This window comes from Sardina pilchardus, chromosome 5 (assembly GCF_963854185.1).
Source record: "Sardina pilchardus chromosome 5, fSarPil1.1, whole genome shotgun sequence".
NCBI classification, from domain to species: domain Eukaryota; kingdom Metazoa; phylum Chordata; class Actinopteri; order Clupeiformes; family Clupeidae; genus Sardina; species Sardina pilchardus.
The window spans coordinates 10,107,754-10,131,303 of NC_084998.1; the positions used below are offsets into that span (position 1 = coordinate 10,107,754).

The 23,550-nt window shown below is 42.1% G+C and overlaps 3 protein-coding genes across 3 annotated transcripts in view; all 3 read left to right on the forward strand.

Annotated features, from left to right (window-relative positions):
* The window catches only part of LOC134079491 (voltage-gated potassium channel subunit beta-3), a 16,710-nt gene extending 9,785 nt beyond the window's left edge, over window positions 1–6,925 (forward strand). The window contains exons 4-14 of the mRNA XM_062535574.1: window positions 96–175; window positions 505–549; window positions 965–1,009; window positions 1,186–1,229; window positions 1,459–1,545; window positions 1,849–1,934; window positions 2,026–2,146; window positions 2,714–2,808; window positions 3,121–3,241; window positions 3,572–3,660; window positions 4,377–6,925. Coding sequence (XP_062391558.1) covers window positions 96–175; window positions 505–549; window positions 965–1,009; window positions 1,186–1,229; window positions 1,459–1,545; window positions 1,849–1,934; window positions 2,026–2,146; window positions 2,714–2,808; window positions 3,121–3,241; window positions 3,572–3,660; window positions 4,377–4,466 — 903 coding nt within the window. The 3' untranslated portion in view covers window positions 4,467–6,925. The remainder of the gene's footprint in view (window positions 1–95; window positions 176–504; window positions 550–964; window positions 1,010–1,185; window positions 1,230–1,458; window positions 1,546–1,848; window positions 1,935–2,025; window positions 2,147–2,713; window positions 2,809–3,120; window positions 3,242–3,571; window positions 3,661–4,376) is intronic.
* A 1,977-nt stretch (window positions 6,926–8,902) lies between these two features.
* On the forward strand, window positions 8,903–18,196 carry slc25a11 (solute carrier family 25 member 11). Its single transcript, XM_062536352.1, has 8 exons — window positions 8,903–9,075; window positions 9,909–10,061; window positions 10,841–11,047; window positions 11,498–11,588; window positions 11,780–11,870; window positions 12,149–12,248; window positions 14,075–14,126; window positions 16,480–18,196. Exons 1-8 carry the CDS (start codon window positions 9,005–9,007, stop codon window positions 16,633–16,635), a joined length of 921 nt encoding a protein of 306 aa, XP_062392336.1. The 5' UTR covers window positions 8,903–9,004; the 3' UTR covers window positions 16,636–18,196.
* A 689-nt stretch (window positions 18,197–18,885) lies between these two features.
* On the forward strand, window positions 18,886–23,142 carry spag7 (sperm associated antigen 7). The gene is made up of 7 exons (XM_062536353.1): window positions 18,886–18,976; window positions 19,440–19,507; window positions 19,620–19,708; window positions 19,890–19,974; window positions 20,502–20,591; window positions 21,569–21,725; window positions 22,134–23,142. Exons 1-7 carry the CDS (start codon window positions 18,892–18,894, stop codon window positions 22,253–22,255), a joined length of 696 nt encoding a protein of 231 aa, XP_062392337.1. The 5' UTR covers window positions 18,886–18,891; the 3' UTR covers window positions 22,256–23,142.
* The last annotated feature ends 408 nt before the right edge of the window (window positions 23,143–23,550 follow it).

The following is a 23,550-nucleotide window of genomic DNA, read 5'->3' on the forward strand; positions in this document are numbered from 1 at the left end:
GTTAATTGCTCGTCCACCTCTCTCGTCTACCTCTCTTTGCCCTCACCCTACCCCTACACACACACACACACACACACACACACACACACACACAGATGGCAGAGAACCTGATGACCATAGCGTATGAGAACGGGGTGAATCTTTTTGACACGGCAGAGGTCTACGCCTCGGGCAGGTAAGCGGTCCAAAACATTTATCCCGATCAGGTGCACGCTTCCAACACCCATCCGTCATCCGGTGTCATCCATTTACGCCTCCTTCCTGGCAACAGGCTATGTTTCACGTTGAATAATGTATTGCATTACAGTCTGAATTATGACCATTGCCTGTGTCTTAAACCCTGAGGTTATTTATAGATTCTGGCGTGGAAATCATGACGTGACGTTTTTATTTCCTCCTGTCCCTCCTCCCAACACTCTCTCTCTCTCCCCCTGCTCGCACCACCACTCTCCTCTCCTCTACCCGCCCCGCGCCACCTCGCGCTGGCTGGCACGTCCTCCGTAGGGCTGAGATCACTCTCGGGAACATCATCAAGAAGAAAGGATGGAGGTGAGAGCCCAGTGTGAGCGCTGCTAGTGTAAATACCGCGCGGCAGCCTGACGTGACTCATCCGTGCTGGGCAACGCAGTGTGTCCGAGCACATCACATCATGTCACACGGTCTTGTGTTTGTGTGTGTGTGTGTGTGTGTGTGTGTGTGTGTGTGTGTGTGTGTGTGTGTGTGTGTGTGTCTGTGTGTGTCTGTGTGTGTGTGTGTGTGTGTGTGTGTGAGAGAGAGAGAGAGATGCTTTCAAGTTGGATGATTTACTCATAGCATATGTTCTTATGCCTCATCCGTGAGTAATGTCTGCAAGGGAACGTGTGCTAAGTTTGTTCCTGGACTACTAGAGTTGGCCACTGTGCTTGACGAATTTTGCTCATTGTTTTCTTTTTTTTTTTTTTTTTTTTTTTCAAATGTTCTTTAGGAGATCCAGTTTTGTAGTGACAACCAAGATCTACTGGGGAGGACAGTAAGTTCAGAGTGAAAGGCATCAACACTGAAAATAATCTAATACAGATCATTTTCAGTTTGATATAATAAAGATATACAGATGTGCATATATCCTGACATAGGCTACTGTATCTAACAGGTAACATCCTCTCCTAAATCCTCCTTTGTATTGACTCTGTATCTCTAATCCTACAGAGCAGAGACAGAGAGAGGGCTCTCCAGAAAGCATATCATCGAGGGTAAGGTGCTTTCCATTGTGTTAACGATCAATATACACAGAGGTGGATGATGGTTATTATCCAACTGAGCGTTTGAGTAAATAAAAACGATTGGAAAGCTGATTACAGTTGCGATGCGGATGGCTGTAATGATGGTGGGCGTGATTTAGACGGGGTTGGAGATGCTGGTGTTAATGATAGGGAAGTAAGGGTGATGGTAATGGCGCTAATGACTCTTTTGGGTTCATAGGTCTTCGAGGATCCTTGTCCAGACTGCAGTTAGAATACGTCGACATCGTCTTCGCCAACCGTAATGATGTCAACAGCCCAATGGAAGGTCAGGGATGGTTGCGTTCAAGATTATATACAGTGACTGTGGGTTATAATGACAAGATTTCGTTTGACATTTCAGTTCACTTATGCTGTGTGTGTGTATATGTGTGTGTGTGTGTGTGTGTGTGTGTGTGTGTGTGTGTGTGTGTGGGTGGGTGGGTGGGTGGGTGTGTGTGTGTTGGTGTGTGTGTGTGTGTGTGTGTGTGTGTGTGTATGCATGTGTGTGTGTGTGTGTCTGTGTGTGTGTGTGTGTGTGTGTGTGTGTGTGTGTGTGTGTGTGTGTGTGTGTGTTCCGTGCCCTTTGCAGAAGTCGTGCGTGCAATGACCTTTGTGATAAACCAGGGCATGGCAATGTACTGGGGAACATCCCGGTGGAGCGCCATGGAGATCATGGTGCGTTCCTATCATTTGTCACCTCGTAATCCCTCTGTTATTCTCTCTAAATATATTCGTGCCTGACAGCAGTTCTGGTTCTCACCACTAGGAGGCGTACTCGGTGGCACGCCAGTTCAATCTGATCCCGCCCGTTTGCGAGCAGGCTGAGTACCACTACTTCCAGAGGGACAAGGTGGAAGTCCAACTGCCTGAGCTCTACCACAAGATAGGTCAGTAATTATCCTGTTTCCCACTCTGGCGAGACCACATTATAAATGTCATTACATCTCTGTTAAGCGTCTCCACATATCTGACAGGAGGATTATTGCAGTCATTACAAAGTATTATCCCCCACACCGCCACCCCCACCCCCGCCACACACACACACACACACACACCATCACCATCACCACCACTACCACTACGCACACACACTCTCCAGAACCCGACATACATGGCAGATGAAGTAGGCTACAATATTGCCGTTAAAATGTTTAATATGGATGATAACCATGCAACATTTATGGTACTAAATATTTTAAACGTCTGCTCCTGTAATTCAACGCATGGAAATGATTCTTGGGATACATGTATAGCCTACATTTAGAAAACATGTTCCTAACTTGGAAGTGATTTTGGATTAAGATATCTGCCAAATGAATGACTGTAAATGTAAGACATGTTTAATGTTTTCTTCCCCCTCACTCTCACCTTGCCAATGGTTGTGTGTATATTCTCTCTTACACCTCCTTCCATTCTTCCCTCCTCTCTTCCCTCCGTCTTGCTCTTGGTCTCAGGAGTGGGAGCTATGACCTGGTCCCCACTGGCTTGTGGGCTGATCACTGGAAAGTACAGCGACGGTGTTCCAGACTGCTCCCGGGCCGCTATGAAAGTACGTCGGTGTGAAGACTCCATTTTGCTATATTTTTAAGCCTCAGCAAATAGTTGAGAAAATATCCTTTGAAAACCAAAACAAAAATGTTAGTTTTCAGACATAAGAAAGCAAGTGTTTTGATTCATTGATTTAATGTTTTACTATTATTGTCATGGCAGTGTGTCAGTGAGTAAAAGATTGATTTGTACACAGTGGTAGCAATAATAAATATTATAGTGGCTGGCCACACTGAAATATGTGAGTCCAGCTTGTGACTTTAGCGTTGTGTATTTAGCGTTAGTGATGACTCTCCATTTTGTGTTGTGTCAGGGCTACCAGTGGCTGAAGGAGCGTGTGAACAGTGAGGAAGGCCGCAGACAGCTGGCCAAAATCAAAGAGCTCCACCTGCTGGCTGACAGAATGGGTTGCACTGCTGCACAACTAGCTATTGGTAATGCTTTACATCTGATTCTGTGTATTGCATACTGTGTGTGTGTGCGTGTGCGTGTGCGTGTGCGTGTGTGTGTGCAATACATAGCTTTATTGCTTCATACAGAGAATTCAGTTGTGAATGTGTGGCATTCCTATCTTAGATATTTCTTCTTAAATTCAAATTTCTATAAACTATGTTGTATAAGTTCTTGTGCAATAACATTTCCCAGTTTCCTTATTCCACTGTGTAGAAAGCAGCATAGGTGTAAAGGAGTTCAGAAGACAGGAGATGCTGTACAGTAAGTTAATGTGTGTGTGTGTGTGTGTGTGTGTGTGTCTCTCGTAATAGCCTGGTGCCTGCGTAGTGAGGGGGTCAGCTCCGTGCTCATGGGCGTGTCGAACACCGACCAGCTCATCGAGAACCTGGGAGCCCTGCAGGTAAACTCACCTTACCCTACCACGTCACAACCCCCCACCTGTGACCATCAGACCCTCACAGCAACCAGACCACACCTTACCCTACCACGTCACAACCCCCACCATCAAACACAGACCCTCACAGCAACCAGACCACACCTTACCCTACCACGTCACAACCCTCCATCATCAAACACAGACCCTCACAGCAACCGGACCACAACTACACCGTTTTTACTCGCAGCTTTCAGCCTCCCACTCACACAAACATAAAGGACTACAGGCAATTTGCACATTATTAGAGGGGGGTACACGGAGGGCACGGAGGGGCCACACCATCTATTCTACATGGAAGAATAAATGAGGCTCTAACTTAGCCTTTGCACTGCAGCTTCACAACCCCCACAACCACACGGAGACCACACAGCGATCCGACCACAATTACGCCATTTTGATGCACAGCGCTCAGTCGCCCACTCATACAAACACACAAAGGGCCACAGGCAATTTGCACATTAATGTTAAGTGCTAAAATAGCCTTATCGAGCAATTATAATTATTGTGTATAGTCTTATATAAGCTTTTTGTTCAATTGTGTTACATTGTGTTTTTTTAATAAGAGTGACATTTGAATGGCCCCCATTCTTGTTGCACCTATTATTTTCCCCACTGTTACAAAAAGATGAAACACAGGAGTTAATAGGTGAAGCTTTACACAATTTTCTTTTGTCTGTCAGGTGCTCACCCAGATGACACCCCAGGCAGTGAGCGAGATCGACTCTCTGCTGGGAAACAAACCTCACTCCAAAAAAGAGACGCGTGCATGAAGAAAACGACGACGACAAGATGGCGAGACAGAAAGATGGAGACTGTGCCGAATGCAGAAAGAGGAATGCAAGATGAGAGAGAGAGAAAGAGAGGAGGAGGAGGAGGACACCACCACACAGAGAGGAACATCGCTTCTTTGCCCTCCTGCATAACCAATAAAACCTGCATGTCTTCTGCAACATTGTGCTTCCAGTATTTGCGCACAACCGTTCTGCGCATCTCTTTATATCTTATATTAACGACAACGAGAAAAAAAAAACACGGATATCCTACTCTGAGCTTCGACGACAACAATAGCATCGACAAAAAACAAACAAAAAGATCACACATGACACACGGCCAGGCTTATTTCATTTCTGTACATGGACAGAGGGCGGTGTGTATGCATTTCAGTCTCTGTCTTCCAGGAATAGAGTTGATGGAACAGGGATCGTTTGAAACAGAGAGACATGAACATGTGACTGGCAGCAACTCTAAACAATCTCCTCCCTTTGCCCTCTCCCTCTGAGCAGAACAGAGACTATTATCCGAGACAGAAGAGCGGGATCATTTCACTGCCACAATGCAAGAGGGATACAAGATTAATCTTTCCTGGATGGATGCGTGATTGAGTCTGTGTGCTGTGCATGTGTTAGAAGAACGTATGAATGCGGATGCTGTGTGTGTGTGTGTGTGTGTGTGTGAATATGAACCTATGTGAATATTATGTCTGAATATGTGTTTTGCACAGTACTGCCAGGCAAGACATATGCGATCTATTGTATCTGGTACCAGGTGTAATGACGTGCTATGTGTAGCACTGTATGTGTGTGTGTGTGTGTGTGTGCCTGTCTGTCTGTGTGTGGGTCTGTCTGTCTGTGTGTGTGAGTGTGAGAGAGAGCCTACTGCCATTCTGTGGCACTGTGCATCAGTAACAACACGAGTCTTCCTCCCCTCTCCCTTCCTATTGTAAAACTGTGTTAAAACTGTGCGCATGACCCTTTAAGAGAGAACAGGTTTCCCACGAGGGGTGAAGAGTGTTGGTATGGCATGGCTTTTTTTGTGGTATATATGTACATTCGCAGCACCTCATCTGTAAACAGCCTCTGCCTTGTCTTTTTGCACTAACTAGTTCAGGGTCCAGATGTAGAGAGAGTACTTAGGTCCTCTTTGACCTTAAGATGGCATTTATGTTTTTATGTATGTGGACAAAAAAAACTAAAAAAAACATTCTCTGCGATGATGACAATGAGAAGAATCCTCCGCCATGCAGTTGTATTCATGTACACATGAATGAGTTATCGAATTTCAGCTACAGATGGAGAAGAAAGTGTCCTCTCTGGTTGTAGAGACGGTATTCATATGAGGGTATCACTGGCGCTGCTGCTAAGTTAATAGCTGTCAGAGACAAGCTGACTCACGCTCTGTGATGGAAAACCAGCCACCAGACACAGCTTTTGCGTTCCACTGAACTACCACACTCAGTTTGTTTGTGGAAGTTCTACTACAAAACACAGTGAAGGGTTGCATAAACATGTTAGTTTGGTGAGGGGTGCCATGTCTTGCGTACAATAGACGAAGCTATCTTTGATCATTTGGTAGAATTTGCAAGTCAATGTTGACATCTAGAAGACTGCTTCCATGTTTTTTTTTTCACTGTTTTTGTTTTGCGCTGTTTGTTTGTAGCAAAGGATTCATCTCAGCCGTTTGTGCCACTTTCTACAACTGAAGGATAATCAGGACTGATTTGCAAGAAAGAATTTTGTACATGAAAAGGGTAACATTAGAAATCCATAATCTCATGTGAATCAAACAAACAACTGAGCTGTTTCATAATTTGTTGGTTAGTCCATACGAACCATGAAAACCGGGTCATGTTCTATCGATTCAGTTTGTTGGTCTTTAGGTCAGTCCATTTAAATCAGTCTTGGCATTCTGTATGTAATTTCCTTGTTGAGGTTATTTTTGTCCACTCTGGTTCTCAGCCAAGTGTTAGTGTACATAATGACAACACACGAGAACTGGATGAGATAGAACCACACTAGAACCACGCTTCAATCTGCTTTTTGATCAGGAGCTTACCCGGAATGGTATGTGAAGTCACCATGTTAAAGCAGTTGTGGAGGTTGAAATTCCCCCGGCTACTGTGTATCACTCTTATCAATGGTCAAGTCAGCAATTCTCCTGTTACTGTGGCGACCAGTTCTGGTGTTTGTTTATGTTCACAGTTGTCCATGGCTTATGTACTGTAAGTAATGTACTTGAGTTGCTTTTGAAGAGAAGTCTGTTACGAATGACATTAGAGATGCCAGAATATGAAATATTGCTTTCTAATGTCATATTGTTTGCAGAAACATAGTGAAACAGAAGGACAACCAACCAATGTATATAAACATTTACTGCACTCCTAAATGCTATATATTTGCCTGTACATCTTTTATTTTACTGTTATGCAAGAAAAAGAGAAAGAAAAGAAGAAAAAAAAATATGCCTGAACGTGTTGTTTTTTGCCTATCCAGAAATTAATGATTCACTTAATAATGCTTTTAAGATCTTATCAAATTAGTTTGCTTAGGTCTCTTCTGTGTCTGTGGACATGCAGTGGGTATGTGTTTAGTCATTTGACATAACACTAAAACCCATCAATCTCCACAATATTTACGTACAACAAGGTGACATACTCTGTTAGGCCTTGCACCAACATTAATTCAGGGTGACTCAAACTCCTGCTCCATACTACTAACATTCACTCAGAAACATACAGCTGCAGTTCATCTTGTGCTTTTTTTATACTCACCACCCAAATTCAGACATGTTTCTGTTATAATTGAAACTCTGCAGTGATTTTCAGATTGATGAAAAGATACATGACAGACAGGTCCGTAGCACATTCAGAGTTGTCACCCTTAAAGATACCCCTGGCCCTGGAGGTAACTAGCCTACCAGATAGGCCCTGAAGAAGATCTCAAATGTCCGCCTTTTGTCACTTCACCGTCAATGAATTCTGTCTTTTCTCCTCTTTGGAGAGTAAATGGTAAATGGACTGCATTTATATAGCGCTTTTGTCGGCTTCTGCGAGCACCCAAAGCACTTTACATATTTATGCCTCACATTCACCCATTCACTTTGACAAGGTCAGGTGGAGTTGGGCTCGAACCAGCAACCTTGCAGTTACTGGACAACCCCTCTACCTTCTGAGCCACTGTAGGCACAATTAATTTTCATCAAGTAGTTTGATCATTTGGCTTAGCTCTGAAATTTCACTCCCAAATAAGGTGACCTCATTGCATTGCAGATGATGAAACGCCTCATCATACCAGGAGCTAGGCTGCAGCCACTGATCCCACCAAACAGTGCAACTGATCTCAGGACCTCTCTGTGTATAGTGTACATTACGACAAAATTGACCCAGTTAGTCTCCACTGTGTGCTCAAAATAGATATGGGGTACCAGGGGGGTGGGCGAATATGCAGTGTTACAGGATTTGTGTGGAAAGTTCACTCTAAGCCTCTAAAGTCCCCGTGTGACGTGTGGCCTCTATATAATCTCTTGTATTTTGGTACTCAGCCCACTCGAGTGTAACAGCTTATACTTTACTACAAGAGTAACTGGGGGGAAAAACATGCTGCATTTTATTGCTGCACCACATTACCAACACTGGAGACCTAGATGAAAACTCAGACGCACAGCATCTAGCCACTTCCAGCCACCATGGCAGTAATGCAGGGCAGGTTGTAGGTACTACGGCTCCATGAGAAAAATGATTCCTGCAGCCTTCTGGGATGCTGGAAAATGAAACAGAAGTCAGCCTGTGCAAGTGCTAAAGAGGACCTGCTGATCCAACAACAACTTGCTGATGCACAAGTAGCTGCAGTATATCTTCCATGATAAGTACTGCAGCATTGAGTTAAGCAATAGGCACTGATCAAAATGTTACCAAAGAAAGAATCACAAGAGGGTGGAATCCCTTTTCAATCCCTCATCTGAACCAGAGGGAGGCGCCATTTCCTTTGCTGGACAAGTGCACATTCTCAAAGAATTAGCCTGCAGGCATTCACATATAACAACAAATACAACAAAAAACAATCACACTATCTATGTTAGACTAAAATGGAAGATCCACAAGTCTGTTTGCTCCCCCATCAATTTCTTACTAATAGCCTACACTTTCTGTGAATTCCACGGGTAGGGAGTGTGAAAATTCTGATCTTTGTTTTCTTTCATTCTGATCTATTGACCCACACACCCATGCATGTTTGACGTCGTTGTCAGTTTGCATATCAACCAATATGATATTTCCATAATCAAGAAAGTAGCTTACAATTTGAGCGCCCCTTTAAGAAATGTTATCATCAAAGTAGGACCAGACCACGTCATGTACGTGCTCGTTTCCGTCTTCTTGCCTCTATATTTTGATTGGGTTATTGCTCCGTGTGAGAACGTGCGCGGCCCCACTGTGTCACCTTGCTGAATCTAGCTGGCAGTCTTGCAGTGGAGAAGCAGGGGCACTTATAACAGTAACAAGTGTCCTAGCTGGGAACCATAAAACACCACAGCCATGGCAGCATCAGGGACAAAGCCCAAAACCTCTCCAAAATCTGTAAAGTTTCTTTTCGGCGGTTTGGCTGGGTATGTAAACAGTTACTGTAACGCTCGCTAGCTAACCTATGTAGGCAGTGGACTTGTTGTAGCCTGTCAATATACGTAAAGCGCTAGCTAGCTAGCTTCCATGGCGAGGTCATTTGCAGCGGTAGGAACTCATTTGAATACGCATTAGTGCCTACTGACAATGTTACTGGATAAAATAACTGTCTTGAAGCTGTTGTAAGTTGTGAAAAGATATCCCTGCGTTTTCCACTATTGCAATAATGGAATGTAGCTAACGTTATTACTCTGAGATGGAAGGCCCGGATGATGTCGGCCCACTGACAGAGCGAGTAGGGTAGTGTGATTTTAAATGTCATCCAGACCAGTTTACTCTGTAATTTCAAGAACATGTTGTCATGCAATATTACACCACTGACGCATTTGAGGAATTATGATAATTTCAGTACATTGAGCTGAATTACAAATTAATGGACGTGATAAAATATATATTGATTAAATTTGGCAGCTCACATATCAAATGTACACGTTTGTGTCATGTCGCTCTTGGAGTGCGTGAGCTCATTTGCGTATAGTCCTGCTGCCGTGATTTAGAATTAACTCAGCTTGTGGTAAACTAAGGCTATTATGCGTTCATTCTTTGACCCTTGATCTTTGGTACTGTAACCCATTTTGCTGAAACAACTGAGCTATCCACACTGTTTGTATTGTGTATTTGTGTCATTCATGAAAAATGAAACACTCCTTCCAGGGGCACTGTGGCTCTTGTACTTGATTAAAATGTCCTTAGACGAGGTTTTGTGTGAATGTCATCGTGTGATTACAGGAAATAATGTCCATGTTGTATCTCCTGGCAGAATGGGGGCCACAGTGTTTGTCCAGCCGCTGGATCTGGTGAAAAACAGAATGCAGCTGGCAGGACAGGGGTCCACAGCTCGCGAGTACAAGACCAGCTTCCACGCCTTGGCCAGTATCCTTAAGAATGAGGGCCTGGGGGGAATTTACACAGGGTAAGAGAACACGAATATATCAACACATCACACATGGCTATGATTTACACTTTCTACATTCCAATGAATGATTTTATTTAGCTACGATGTAACAGTAGGCCTAATATTATGTTGACTTCATTTGACTGAGTCACCATGCTTGCATACAATAAGCATGCATATATGTCTGTTTAGTCTTTTTCTTAAAGCAAGGCTACATTTTGTGTCACACCAGTGGATTAGATAAAGTGAGAGAGAAAGCTCTTGGACTCTCACTTGTTCTTCAGACGTTAGCTGTCTTTATTAATCATGTTTTTTTAGACATCCACAACCATGTCCCTTTGTCATCATTCTTACGGGGGGGCTACACCAGGCGCGTAACTGAAGCGTTCCATTCGCGACGCGTATGTTGCAGCCGGTCGCAGCAGTTAATTATCACTGTAGTCAATGGAAGTAGCTACACCAGACACAACAGTGGCGCGTACATTCGAAAAAAATAGACCCATCTTCTAAAATGGATTTTACACGTCGCGAACGGAACGCTTCAGTTACGCGCCTGGTGTAGCCCCCCTGTTAGTCTAACATTGATATCCCAGACATTCACAGACACTGTAGGACATGGGTAAAAATCCTATTTCAAAGAAATTCAGACCAGAAACACAATTTATGACTTGGAGAACGTATGTCATTGTCACACGTGTGAGGGCAGGGCACACTATTAAACCGCAACAGAAGGGCCTTGGTGTTGTTTGTTTCTCCTCTACATTAAGTCTGTCTCTGTCTCTTCTCTTCTCCACCAGTCTTTCTGCTGGTCTGCTCAGGCAAGCCACGTACACCACAACAAGGTTAGGCATCTACACTGTGCTCTTTGAACGCATGACCAAACCAGACGGCACCCCACCAAACTTCCTCATGAAGGCTCTGATTGGCATGACCGCTGGGGCCACTGGAGCGTTTGTGGGAACCCCTGCAGAGGTGGCCCTCATCCGCATGACCGCAGACGGACGGTAAGCCAAGCGGCAGTGACACCGAGGACTACAGTACGTCCACTGATCAAAACGCTGCTAGCACTCTGCTACTGTTGTATTTGCAGCTGTGAGGTTGTTTCTGAGCAGCTGACATTCATACTGAAGTGAAACCCACATATGAGAATTAAACTGGATAGTAGATAAATAAATGCAGTTTAGATAGACACATGTGAAAATGAAGCTATCCAGCTTAATTGAGATATATAAATATGAGATATATAAATGCTGTTAACATGCATTGTAGACCAATCCAATTCAAGGTATTAGTAACCTTGCCGTCGTAGTCATTAGCCTTTTATGTACAGAAGAATTTGTCTGAAGAACAATTGCAACATTTTCTGTATATTCTGTATAGTTGTAATGGCTGAAGGGAGCTGTAATGCAAGGAAGTTGAAGGGCTAAGGCTCTCTTACCCCATCTCTCCCACAGTTTGCCTCCGGATCAGAGGAGGGGTTACTCCAATGTCTTCAATGCTCTTGTCAGGATCAGCCGTGAGGAAGGGGTCACAACACTTTGGAGGGTGTGTATATAGAGGCTTGTTTGTATGATGATGTGTTTAGGCAGTATGTGCACGGGTGCACGTGAGTATGTGAGAGGCAATAAGTAACAGAAAGTGAAGATTATTGTCTGCTTTTTTTTTTGTCAAAGGTCAAATGTACAATGTAATTTGGGTGGTATTAAGACTTACCTGTGATCCTGTGTTTGTTTTAGGGTTGTATACCTACCATGGCGCGTGCTGTGGTGGTGAATGCTGCTCAACTTGCTTCATACTCTCAGTCCAAGCAGGCTCTGATGGATTCAGGTGAGAGTTCATAACTCACTCATCACTAAGGATTTAAAGTAGTAGTTTGGCAAGGAATAGAGCCCATGTGATGTACCATGAAAGTTCAACCCAACATGCATACAGTTCTGATTACATGAAGTCTGTATTCTTGAGAACCTAAAATCTCTATCTGTAACTGCTTTAAGTGCAAACATCAGGATTACTGTAATGTTGCATTGTCGTTTATTGTGTGCTTGCTTGGTTCTTGCTGATTGTATCTTTTGTTCACCTGTGATTCTGTGTTTTCTTTTTCTCAGGATATTTTGTAGATGGCATCTTCCTCCATTTCTGTGCCAGTATGATCAGTGGGCTTGTCACCACTGCAGCCTCCATGCCTGTAGATATTGTCAAGACCAGGTATGTTCATAACCTTCTGTCTAGCAGTGATTGCCCATCTTCATTTCTTTGTAAAAAAGCAATCATTTCACTGTGCCCAATAGTTTATAGCTTGTCCGACGAGATTGTTTTGGGCTGAAACACATGTGTTATCCTCTCGTCCTGGTTACAGGTTGCAGTTGAAATTACAGAATTAATACCTTATTACTCACTATAGGCCAAGAAGGTCAGGGTATGCTAGGATCGGCTACAGAGCCAGGTGTAATGCAACACTCCAGCAGACACAGGTGGAATATCTTTGGAAGAATGCTATTGAAAATGGCATAAAGTTCAACGTTTTAAGTTCAAGATCTAAAGTTCAAAGTTACAGTATAAGTTCGAGGTTTAAGGATCAAAGTTCTAAGTTGTTCAACTCTCCGCTTCCCTACTCTGAGGATAAGTCCTGCCACAAACAGTAATAGGATGATGACATGTATGATAAGGGCGGGGGGAGATCATCGTCAGCATGCATTTTTGTGTGGTTCGCCATCCAGGTCAACTCGGGTGTTCAAGCGAAGCTGATTATTCAAGCTTGGTGATTTTCCCGGTGTCAAGAAAGGTCTTCCATGTTTGGGAAAGGTGGATGGCTAGTTCCTACCATTCTGACTGTCTTGCGCTGGCTAAGGAGTGAACCTGAGAGTCTGATTTCTAGTGGCTGACCATCAACTCATGTCACACAATCATGTTCAAACACTCGCAAGCATTTTTTAAAAAAAATCGTTAGAAAAATTGTTAAACAATAATTACGTGTGAATTACAGATTAATTTGTTACAGACTAATTTGTTAAAACTCTTTTTATTATTATTATTATTATTATTAATAATATTAAGTTCTAATATCACTCCTTTTGGATGCTGGTTACACCTGCCTTCCTCTATTCCTTGGGCTGTTTCACATTGTGGAGCTTCATTACCTCCGCCAAGGAGGTTATGTTTTCATCGGGGTTTGTTGGTTTATTTGTTTGTTTGTTTGTCTGTCTGTTCGTTCACAAGATAACTCAAAAAGGTATGGATGGATTTCGATTAAATTTTCAGGGAAGGTCTGAAATAAACCAAGGCAGAAACGATTGCATTTGGGAGCGATTTGTGTCACCGTCTGGATACAGGAGGCGGTTACTGTATGTGTTCGCTTGGCAGAGGTTTGCGCTCTATGAGTGCTTTTCTAGTTTAAAAAAGGATTATCATCGATTACTCTCTGTTTGCTCTTGATTTATCACTTAAATCATGGCATCACACTCATGTCTCAGCTATCCACTTGTGAACAGATCACCCAAGACCAGGGCCACCGATTTTGATATTTGCCCTTTTGAATCTTGTTAGTGTTCCCTCCATGCAGGGCACATTTCCAATGATTTGCATGGTTTATTCTAAATTATTTCTGTCAAATTGTCCTTCACATTATCTGCAATGATCTCAAACATGGCAGCACAAACCCCAACACGAACCTTACCTTTAGTCTGTTGCTTGGCTAGTGTCTGAATGACACAAAGAGATTATAGGCAGTAGATGGGACTTGTACAATAGAATTGTGAAATGGAAGCAATAGAAAAGTGTTTAAACAAGCTAGTATGAAGTGTCATATTTACAACCACTTCCAAGTCCTCACTTTCAATGAAATGCAATGCAAGCCGTTGACTTTGCAAAAGCTAGTGACAAGGCCTGTTGATTCTGTGCCAGGTTGGGTTATGAAGATGGCTTCACATCAAGGTTAAGATTGAGTTCATTCATTCTGTGTGTAAAGTAGGTCTCTCTTTTTTTCACTTCTCACTCACTGGCACTGCTCTTTTTTTCCCCCCTTAAACCTCTAGGATCCAGAACATGAGAATGATCGATGGCAAGCCGGAGTACAGAAATGGACTGGTAAGTGTTGTACCCTAGCTTCTTGCGTTGCCTTGTCAGCTTCTTGCGTTTGTCCGAGTGTTTTGAGGGAAACACTGAGACAGCTATAGCTCTGACCTTTAAAGAGTGACAGGGGGAGGAGTAGAGGCCGAGAGCAACTCTGAAGGACAGCTTGAGAGGAAAGGGCAAGACTTTCACTGAGCGCGTTGCCTTCCTAATTACTTAGATAGATTGTTATCAGCTCTATATTAATGGGGTTTTTTTTTGTTTTAATGTAAAGTAAACAATACGGACACCTAAGAAGCTGTTCAGTGCTTTGTTGGTCAAATGAACTTTTTGAATGCTTAGTACATGCTGCTCTATCAGCCTCTATTTCTACCTCGAGTGTTTCCTGATATGTTATCCTCACTCTATCAGTGGCGATTGTATGTGCAGCTTTATTACCTTGGGGTTCTGTGTTGTTCTATGGCGGAGGAATGTGTGTAGCTCTCTTTCCTTTGTTCCTACCTGATCTCCCCCTGTCTTTCTCCCTCTTCCCTCACTTCTTTCCTCTCTCCTTCCCTCTCTCCTTCTCATTCCTGAAAATCTTCTTAGCTCACAGGTTCCTCAAGCAGCACGTTTTTTTCCCTTTGTCTTGCACTAGTGTCTCTTTCCTTGGGCCCTGTTTTGGTGCTCAGAGACAGATGGTCAGAGAGGCACAAAGTTTATAGACATTAAAGGCGTGGGCAGTCCAGCATCACTTATTTAATGATTTAGTGATTTCACGATCTGTCATGGGTGTTTTGGGCGTAACATCCTTTAAACCAAAGAGAATGACATCTGTCATTCCCTTTACGCAACTTCAAACAGCACATTGGTTTTGATAGTCTGTGGCGCATTTGAAGAAATCTGCTTGCACGCAAGACCGTATGGAACAGGGATTCCACTAAACCTTGCTTTACTAAAACCTGATTGCGACTGCGTCAGTATGGCCCACAGACAATGGCCACTGTCTCGTGACAGTGAGTCGTCAGCTGTGCTTTATATGCACCTTTCGCTATAGACCAGGTTTTTCTTGGTCAGTGGCATAATGATTTTTTGGGTGTAAGATAGTGATTTTTGAATCATGTGCCTGACAACCACACCTTATGTTGTTAATTGTCACACTTGTGCGCAAGGTTTAATAAAAGTGGAGGGCAATGGCAAAAAAGTCCTCTCTTAATTGAGTGTAAGAGAAGAACAAGCCTTACGTCGTGCTTTGTGCCACCCTTGCACTGCGTGCACAATAGCGCCCCGTCAGTGAGTGCTCAAACTTTTGATGTGGCTTAATGTACATAAGCCTTGGGGGGCTGCTGTGGTGCAGCGCTCTACAGCGTCTGTACCATGTTTGGGTCCACGTGCCCACAAGAGCCCAGGTTCGAGTCTGACCTGCAGCCATCTCCCAATCTCACCCCATCTCTCTCTCCCACTTGCTTCCTGTCATACTTCACTGTCCTATCTGTAAATGGCAAAAAAAGCCCAAAAAATTTGACTGAAAAAACTGAAAAGCAAAACGTACATAAGCCTGATTCCCAAGGCACTACTGCAGTGATTATAGCTGATGAGAGCTGTAGCCCCACACAGCCTTGGTCTACTGGGTAGCAAGCTTGCACCCTTTTGCTAAAGGACAACAAGGCTTGTTGGTACCTTAATTACTGTATATGGAACTCCAGCACACTCCAGGAAGTGCCCATGAGATTTACACACATAGGCATCCCTCATTTATCCCCCATCAGAATTTCTTCCATTCCAGGCTGCCCCATGTCGGTGCTTTACCCCATGTCTGAGGTCTCTCACACAGAGGACAACCTAACCTGGGGGTCCCTCATACAGCTCACACACAGCTTCTGGTGGCTTTGTGTCAAGCGTCCCTTGAACCAATGCTCAGTTCTTGGCTGACTTTCCAGAACAGAGTCCAAAGGCAGTGCTGCATTGATTTATAACTGGCTGTAACAAAGGGAGAGGGCAGTCACCCCACACAACCTCAATCCCAGGTCTGCGGGTTACCAAACTTACACCCTGACTGCAACGCCAAAGAGCTAGACTCATTGGGCATGACAGTCAGAGCGCATACTCACCGTGGTGGTATTTATTTGACACTCAAATAGAATAGAATGTTTTTTTTTATTTTTATTTTTTTTAACTATTTCACAATCCAGAAAAATAGCATGAAGACTCTGTGTGTTTTTTTTTTTTTTTTTGGCGAGCACTCATGCACCTTGGCAAGGTGCTGCACATACCGCTCATATGAGAAACTGCCCCTGCATACTCAAACGAAATGACAAAACTCCACCACACTGGCTTGATTGTTGAGAACTGTCGAGTGACGCTGACACCCTTTCTCCCCCCTCCACAGGACGTGCTGGCTACAGTGATCCGTAAAGAAGGCTTCTTCAGCCTGTGGAAGGGCTTCACCCCATACTACGCTCGGCTGGGTCCCCACACGGTCCTCACCTTCATCTTCCTGGAGCAGATGAACAAATACTACAAGATCTATTTCCTTGACTCGTAGAAATGTGCCGTGATTGGTGGGGCCACGCCGCAGGAGAGCACAGTCACAGTGGTGAGGGGCTTATAAGGGGAGGTGTACCCACTTGCTTCACATCTATTGGTAGAGTAGTAAATTGAACATTTTATAAACATTGGTTTACTTTAAAGGTCCTGATAGCAACGGATGAGGTACGGTTGAATAACCGGCCTTCCAGAAATTGATTGTGCACCACTACAACTTAGATGCACCCTAAACTGACTGCACTTAAGCGGTTACCACCCAAATGACCTCATTTCTGTTGGGGCTAACCATAACAGGTCATTCAAAATGCAAAACACGCTATATTCATTTAGACATTTTAGAAATCTGACTTCTCTTCAGAGTTACTTTGACAGTATTTATTTCTTGCAGGAACATCTTGATCTTAAAGAACTCGTGTAGTGTTGACATAAATGAACATGTACTGCCAGAATGCTTTAAGACAAACGCATATGAAACTCTGTTAAACTCAAAGTCTCTCCATAACTGGAGTAACGTGTCATTTAAAAAGCACACACCCATACACATTACTGTGAACTTGTTTAAGCTTGTTTGATCATGGTGATTTTCATTATGGTGCTTGTCCTGTGGCTTTTGATTAGTCAAAGCCACAAGATGTTTGTACCTGCTTGGTACTCACCTGTTTGGAAAAACATCTTGCTTATATATTCATCTCTTGTGTGTCCTGGTGTAAAATCTGAGTTGGGACGTTGGGTGGTCTTTAATTGCAACAAACTTGTCCTCAGTTATTCCTGACATTGCAAACCAAACTAAATTTGATTGAGCAGAGATCAGTGTCTCCAAATACAAGACACATCAGTGGTCAGATCCAATGACTATAAAAGTTGTGTCCAGTCATTGCTGTGATCAATTTGACCGCTGAAATATGTACACTTGCAGTTGTTGGACTTAATAGAAGTCACTTCGGAATTGTTACCTATGAATTCCCTGTCGTAGTTCAATACACTGCCAGCAATTTGGAAATAAAAGCCAGTATCGAATTCCATATTATTACTGAGATGCTTATCATGAAGCACCACTATTGTGTTAAAGGATTTATGTCAGTCAGTTTGTTATCACTACTGTTACATTTCAAAATACAGTGAATGTTTAGTAGTGATTGTAGGCCCCTCAAAATAGAGACCTCTTTATAACCATTGCACACGCTAAAGGCTCTTGGATACAGAGTGACTGTGGTCAAACATATTAATAAAATGGTTGCATAGGATCATGATGACTATAATGTAATATCATTTACACAAACAAGAATCTTCTGAACCTCCTTTTTTACTCAAAATTATGACATAATAAATCCCCTGTTTAGCCGTATTGTGAGTTTTTATTGTGTTTCACCACCAACCTGTTCATTTATGTTAATTTATACAAACACACTGTTCATTTTACTGTTCCCTACGACCAGAAAGAATGCTGGGTTTTTTTTTTTTTTTCAGATGTAAAACATCTATTCTGTGATTCTGGTTAAAACACAAAAAAACAAACAAACAAAAAACAAACAAAAATAAATATTTTTCTTTGAACGTCAGCTTGGGCTTTTCTCCTTATTGTTATACGTTTTGTTATGGGTGATGTTATGATGCATTCCTCTGTAGATATTGCAGACCAAAATGTTGCACCAACTTATGACAATGATGATTTTCTTTGTGTTGAACATTACATACTCATTAATCCAAGTAGCTGCGCTTCAGCTGCTTTACACTGACATGATTGTGTGAACTCATTATTTACATAGGCTACAAAAACACAGAAATTATATGTGAATTAGTCAGTCGTCAGATATGTCTTGAGTTGCACTGGCCTCTCAGCTAGCAAAGTTTTCCTCTTTATGTAGATGCAATGTCATAATCTGTTGTAGGCCTGTGATTTTCCTGTTACAGAGCAAGGCTGCTTTGATACAGTGTATGTGTTTGACAAAGGGACAAATCCCTTTAAATATAGGGATACAAATGTATGAATCAATAGCATCTCTGTGGTTATTGTTACTTTGATACACTTATGTACAACCTCATGTGTAGCCTAGCTGTGTTCATGCTCTGCTTACTCTAACCTCTGCATTCACAAACATTGTGACAAGATGGTGAATATCATAACATGTGAACATAGTGTACTGTATAAAATTCCCCCACTACCAATCCAACATGGGGCGGAGTCTGACGTGTTGTGGGTGTTCCCTTTCGTGCCTTTAAAACACGTATTTCCGGTACAGACATTCAATTCAAGATGGCGGACCTCTTAGGCTCTATCCTAAGCTCCATGGAGAAACCTCCAACTGTCGGCGACAAGGAAAGCCGACGAAAAGCAAGAGGTATTACAATTAACGTTCAATATCCGGCAACATTGTGTATTCTCAATTTTACAATATAGCCTGAGCAAAGGGGACGTAGAAATGTATTCTATTAACCTCAGTGTACTCGAGCCACCCACCGTCGTCCCCTCTCTGCAGCATTCTGACCAGTCACGTAGCAGACGTCGAAATGCAAGGCAGTCGCGTCGCTGCTGAAGTAATCTCATTGGTCAATGTTGTTCTTATCGCAGTCAAAACATCACTAGCAAGCAGCACCGTTGCAATGTGCAAAGAATGTGTAGGTTATGAAATATATGAAAAAGAATGTATATGAATGAAATTTGCAACACAGTTGTGACTATATGAAGTCTAAAGTGCACAAGTTATAATAGAATGTAAAGATATAGTTTGTAATGCACTTCAGAAGTTGATACAATGTAACTCAATGTGAGAAATCCAAACAATTCTCACTGTTCGCCAATAGAACAAGCAGCCAGAATGAAAAAGATGCAAGAGGATGAGAAGAGAAAGAAAGCTGAATTTAGAAAAAAGGTAAACAATTGTATACATTTCACACACACATTGTTCTTAAATGCCACCTCATTGTTTTTTTTGTTTTTTTCTGTGAACAACAACTCATTATCTTCCACTCTCAATCTTTTAGATGGAGAAGGAGATCTCTGATTTTATTCAGGACAGTGACATACAAAAAAAGAAATATGAGCCTATGGGAAAGATCGAGAGGAGCATCCTGTAAGTAAAGTTTCTGGCTACTATGGCTTAGGTCTGTCGCCTCAGACCTTACAGGAATTTGGCTGTAAGACTTCAGATAAACTATATGGCCTCAGATTAAAGAAGACCAGCATTATATGGTAGGAACAAACTATTTTGTACCCCGTTATGGAATTCTAAACTTTATTTTTTCGCCCCCCAGCCATGATGTTGCAGAAGTGGCGGGTTTGACTTCGTTTTCTTTTGGTGAGGATGAAGAGAGCAGATACGTCATGTTGTTCAAGAAGGTCAGTGATTTTTTTTTGCACAGCACAGCCCATTCTATCAGACAGTGCGCTGTGGTTGTACCTACAAAATAAACTTAGTATGGAGAGTTTTATTTAAAATTATTTAAAAAAAAAAAAAAAAAAACACTAGTACATTCAGATGCAAGAGTCTGTGTCAACCTGTAAAATTATTTATTATATAATCCAAATAATTAGGCTGGGTGAGCTCAGGCTGGAAACCTGCACATCTATCTCCCCTGCTTCCTGTCCACAACCTTCACAAACTAGCTTATCCAAAAGACGCACCGGGTTGTTGGTCTGATTGGTTGAGGGACTATCCAAGTGTATGGAGTCATTTGAACGATGCCCATTGATCATGCCTCTTGTGCAGTAGGAATAAAGTGCAGACTCTCCATACTAATGTTCAATCTTAAAAGATTAAGTTTAGTGTGGTGATTACTAAATAATACCAAATAATTGTATCTAATTTGATTTAGTATGGTGTAGGGTGTGTTTATCATATTGTTTTTTTGTTTTGTGGTGAACAGGAGTTTGCTCCATCAGATGAAGAATTGGATGCTTACAGAAAGGGAGAGGAATGGAATCCCCAGAAAGCTGAGGAGAAACGTCGATTAAAGGTAAGTTCAGTTGGGACGCTGTGGAAAACAATTCATTTCAGATAAGCCTACAGTATGTATTCATACAGACATTTTCATATGAATTGTATTGACTAGTGCAGTGCCTGTTCAAACATGTTATTCCAGTAGAAAACTCGTAGCCCAAGTAGCAAGTTGGCCTGCTTTACAAATAGAATGATGAACGATTTATCATATAATAAATGTGCAGTAAGCAGAATATAAGCATGGCTGCATGTGACATTTTTTACAGATGAAAATGACAGACCTAACAGGGTGCGTTCAAATTCGCAAACATAGGATAACATTTGCAGTTTGTGGTAGTTCTCTTTGAACACACAGTGGTGCTGGACCTGAGCTGGATGAAGTATTACCATTACAATAGAATGTCTACAGAAAATCGTTCAAATGTAGCTGTTAGAGAAAACATGTTTGGTAAATTTGACCACACCTCCGTTTGGATTTAAGACTATATGTTTAGCCTAACTGAATAACTTGATGATCGAGAAGCCACACCATTTTGTAGAGTGATGCATGGTCATATGAAATGTGCAGTCTCTCTGGTAGCCTATAAGTGACATCACGCTCTCTCTGCCACTCGTAGTCTATAGCTTGTCATTGAAATCAGTTGGACAAAAGGTTCAACATATGCAAATAACCCATTACGCAGACAGACAGACGTTTCTGTCACTTATAGATAGATAGATAGTATTATGGCCAGATATGTCAATTTTGCAAAAAAAATGTTTGCATCCAAAAGACAGTTTGGAAAAGATACTACTAAACAAAACCATAACCTTGCAGTGAGCAAGGAGTGCTTTAGTAACAAAGCCAAAACAAATACATTTGGTGTAAGATGCATTATGAAAAGGCCTTCATTAATTGACCACAAATCAAATTATTGCACAACTGCATACACCTTTGCAAAGCTTGAGTTTAAATGTCCCTGCATCTTTATTTTCCCCTCCTCTCTCATCCAGGAACTTGCTGCATTGGAGGAGGAGTCCGCCAACCGTGCACAGAAAAGGCCTGCATCTCCCAGCTCAAATTACAGGGACAAGTACAGTCATTTGATTGGTACTTCCGCTGCAAAAGATGCTGCGCACACGCTTGAGGCCAATCAGGCATATGGCTGTGGTGAGAATAACCTCTCAATGTATATGACCATTTTAAAGTGTTGCAGACAAATTCCTGAGAACACGCTATGCTGGAGCATTATCAGGAAGTTGGGACAGTTGGGCGGACACCAGAACCAAGCCAGTGCTGTTTAACAAACAGCTGGAGTATGGGGTGTGGGGTGGCCTCTGTGTAGGCAGTCAGTCACTCAAGACTGAAAGATTCAATTAGGTTAGAATGTAACATGTAACATGATAACACAACTTCACATTGTCATACAGTTAAAAGTCTTGCCTTTTTTGCCCCTCATTTATCCTTATTTTTTTTACAAATACACATTGAAGTTAGTGTATAGTTCTCTCTGTGTGATAATTCACCTGCTGATAACAAACCTGCTTAATGTTTCACCTGGTTTTGTTTCCCTTTCAGTGCCCGTGGCCAACAAGAGAGACACTCGCTCTATTGAAGAGGCCATGAATGCAATCAGGGCCAAAAAACGACAGAAGAAAGACGATGAGACTGGGGCAGGCAGTAGCAATGCCAGTTTGTGAGAGAGTGCAAGAGAAAGAGAGTGTGTGTGTGTGTCTGTCTGTCTGTCTGTCTGTCTGTCTGTCTGTCTGTCTGCGTGCACATGCGTGTGTGTGTGTGTGTGTATATATGGGTGTCCAAATAGTTCTGCTGACCTTAGAGATTTAACTGAGTATACTTTTTAAAGCGACATATACTTGTACTTGTATCATGTACAGTGTTAACCTACAAACAGAAAGATGTACACAAGCAATTATGCAACCAAATGTCATTATTTTAAGGCAGTTGTATAAGGGAGTGCCTTTCCATCTCACTGGATGTTCTAAATGATTATCTGTTCCATTCTTCTACACTGTGTTTAGTCATCCAGTGATGGAGCTGAGGCCCTGAGGAGTACTGTGCCACATGTCAGCGTTTTTTATTGTTTTAACCTGGTCTGCACACCTCTTTTAATTGTTGTGTAAAAATTCCCTGTAAAGTATTTGTGTATAAAACGGCACAGGCTCGCAGGATTAATGGAAGTTGTGAAACTGTGTACTGTACAGTCATTCTATAGTTCATCTGTCAGCAGTAATGGGGAGGGAGGGGTGGGGGTGGTATTAGTGTTTGAGGTGTGTATTTTGTGATTTGTTTTTAACTATCAATTCGAACTGTTCTTGTCAGAATTTATTGTATCCACTTAGGGGTTTTTTTCTTGAAATAAACATGGCTGTTGACCATTACACTTTTTAATGTGTAGTATGTCTTGGTCTCCAATATTTTTTTTTATCTGTTTTCATTTACCTTATTTTCTCTCTTCTTCCCTTATACTGAGCTAAGGAGAAATGGCCTTAAGACTCCTACAAATTCTGCAATATTGAGTTTGTATGTCATGTACATTATTGAACCCTATGTATTAACTTCATCAACCATGGAAATGGTTTCTGATTCTGACTTCTCTGAGAGATGATCTCTGCTTTGAGATTTTCAGTTTGACCTTGATATTCACTGCATTTCAATAATTAATATTCATTCATGAAGTTTATATATATATATGTTTCTAGGTGTCTATGTATGTCTGCTCTTCACAAAACTAAACCGCATGTTTACAGAGAGATCAGGTCTTCATTTTGACGGAGCATTGATGTGTGTCAGTCCGTTAGCTCAGATGTGTGTCCATTTTCACCAGAGGGACACAGTGTACTGAATTGTGAAGCTTTCTACAATAAGCACACCAAAGACTTCCTGTGTAGTTTTTATTATTGAAATTATTTGTATTGGGTTAATGCTTAAGTTTCCAAGCATTATTTACAAGGGCATCATTTTAAGTGATGGAAAC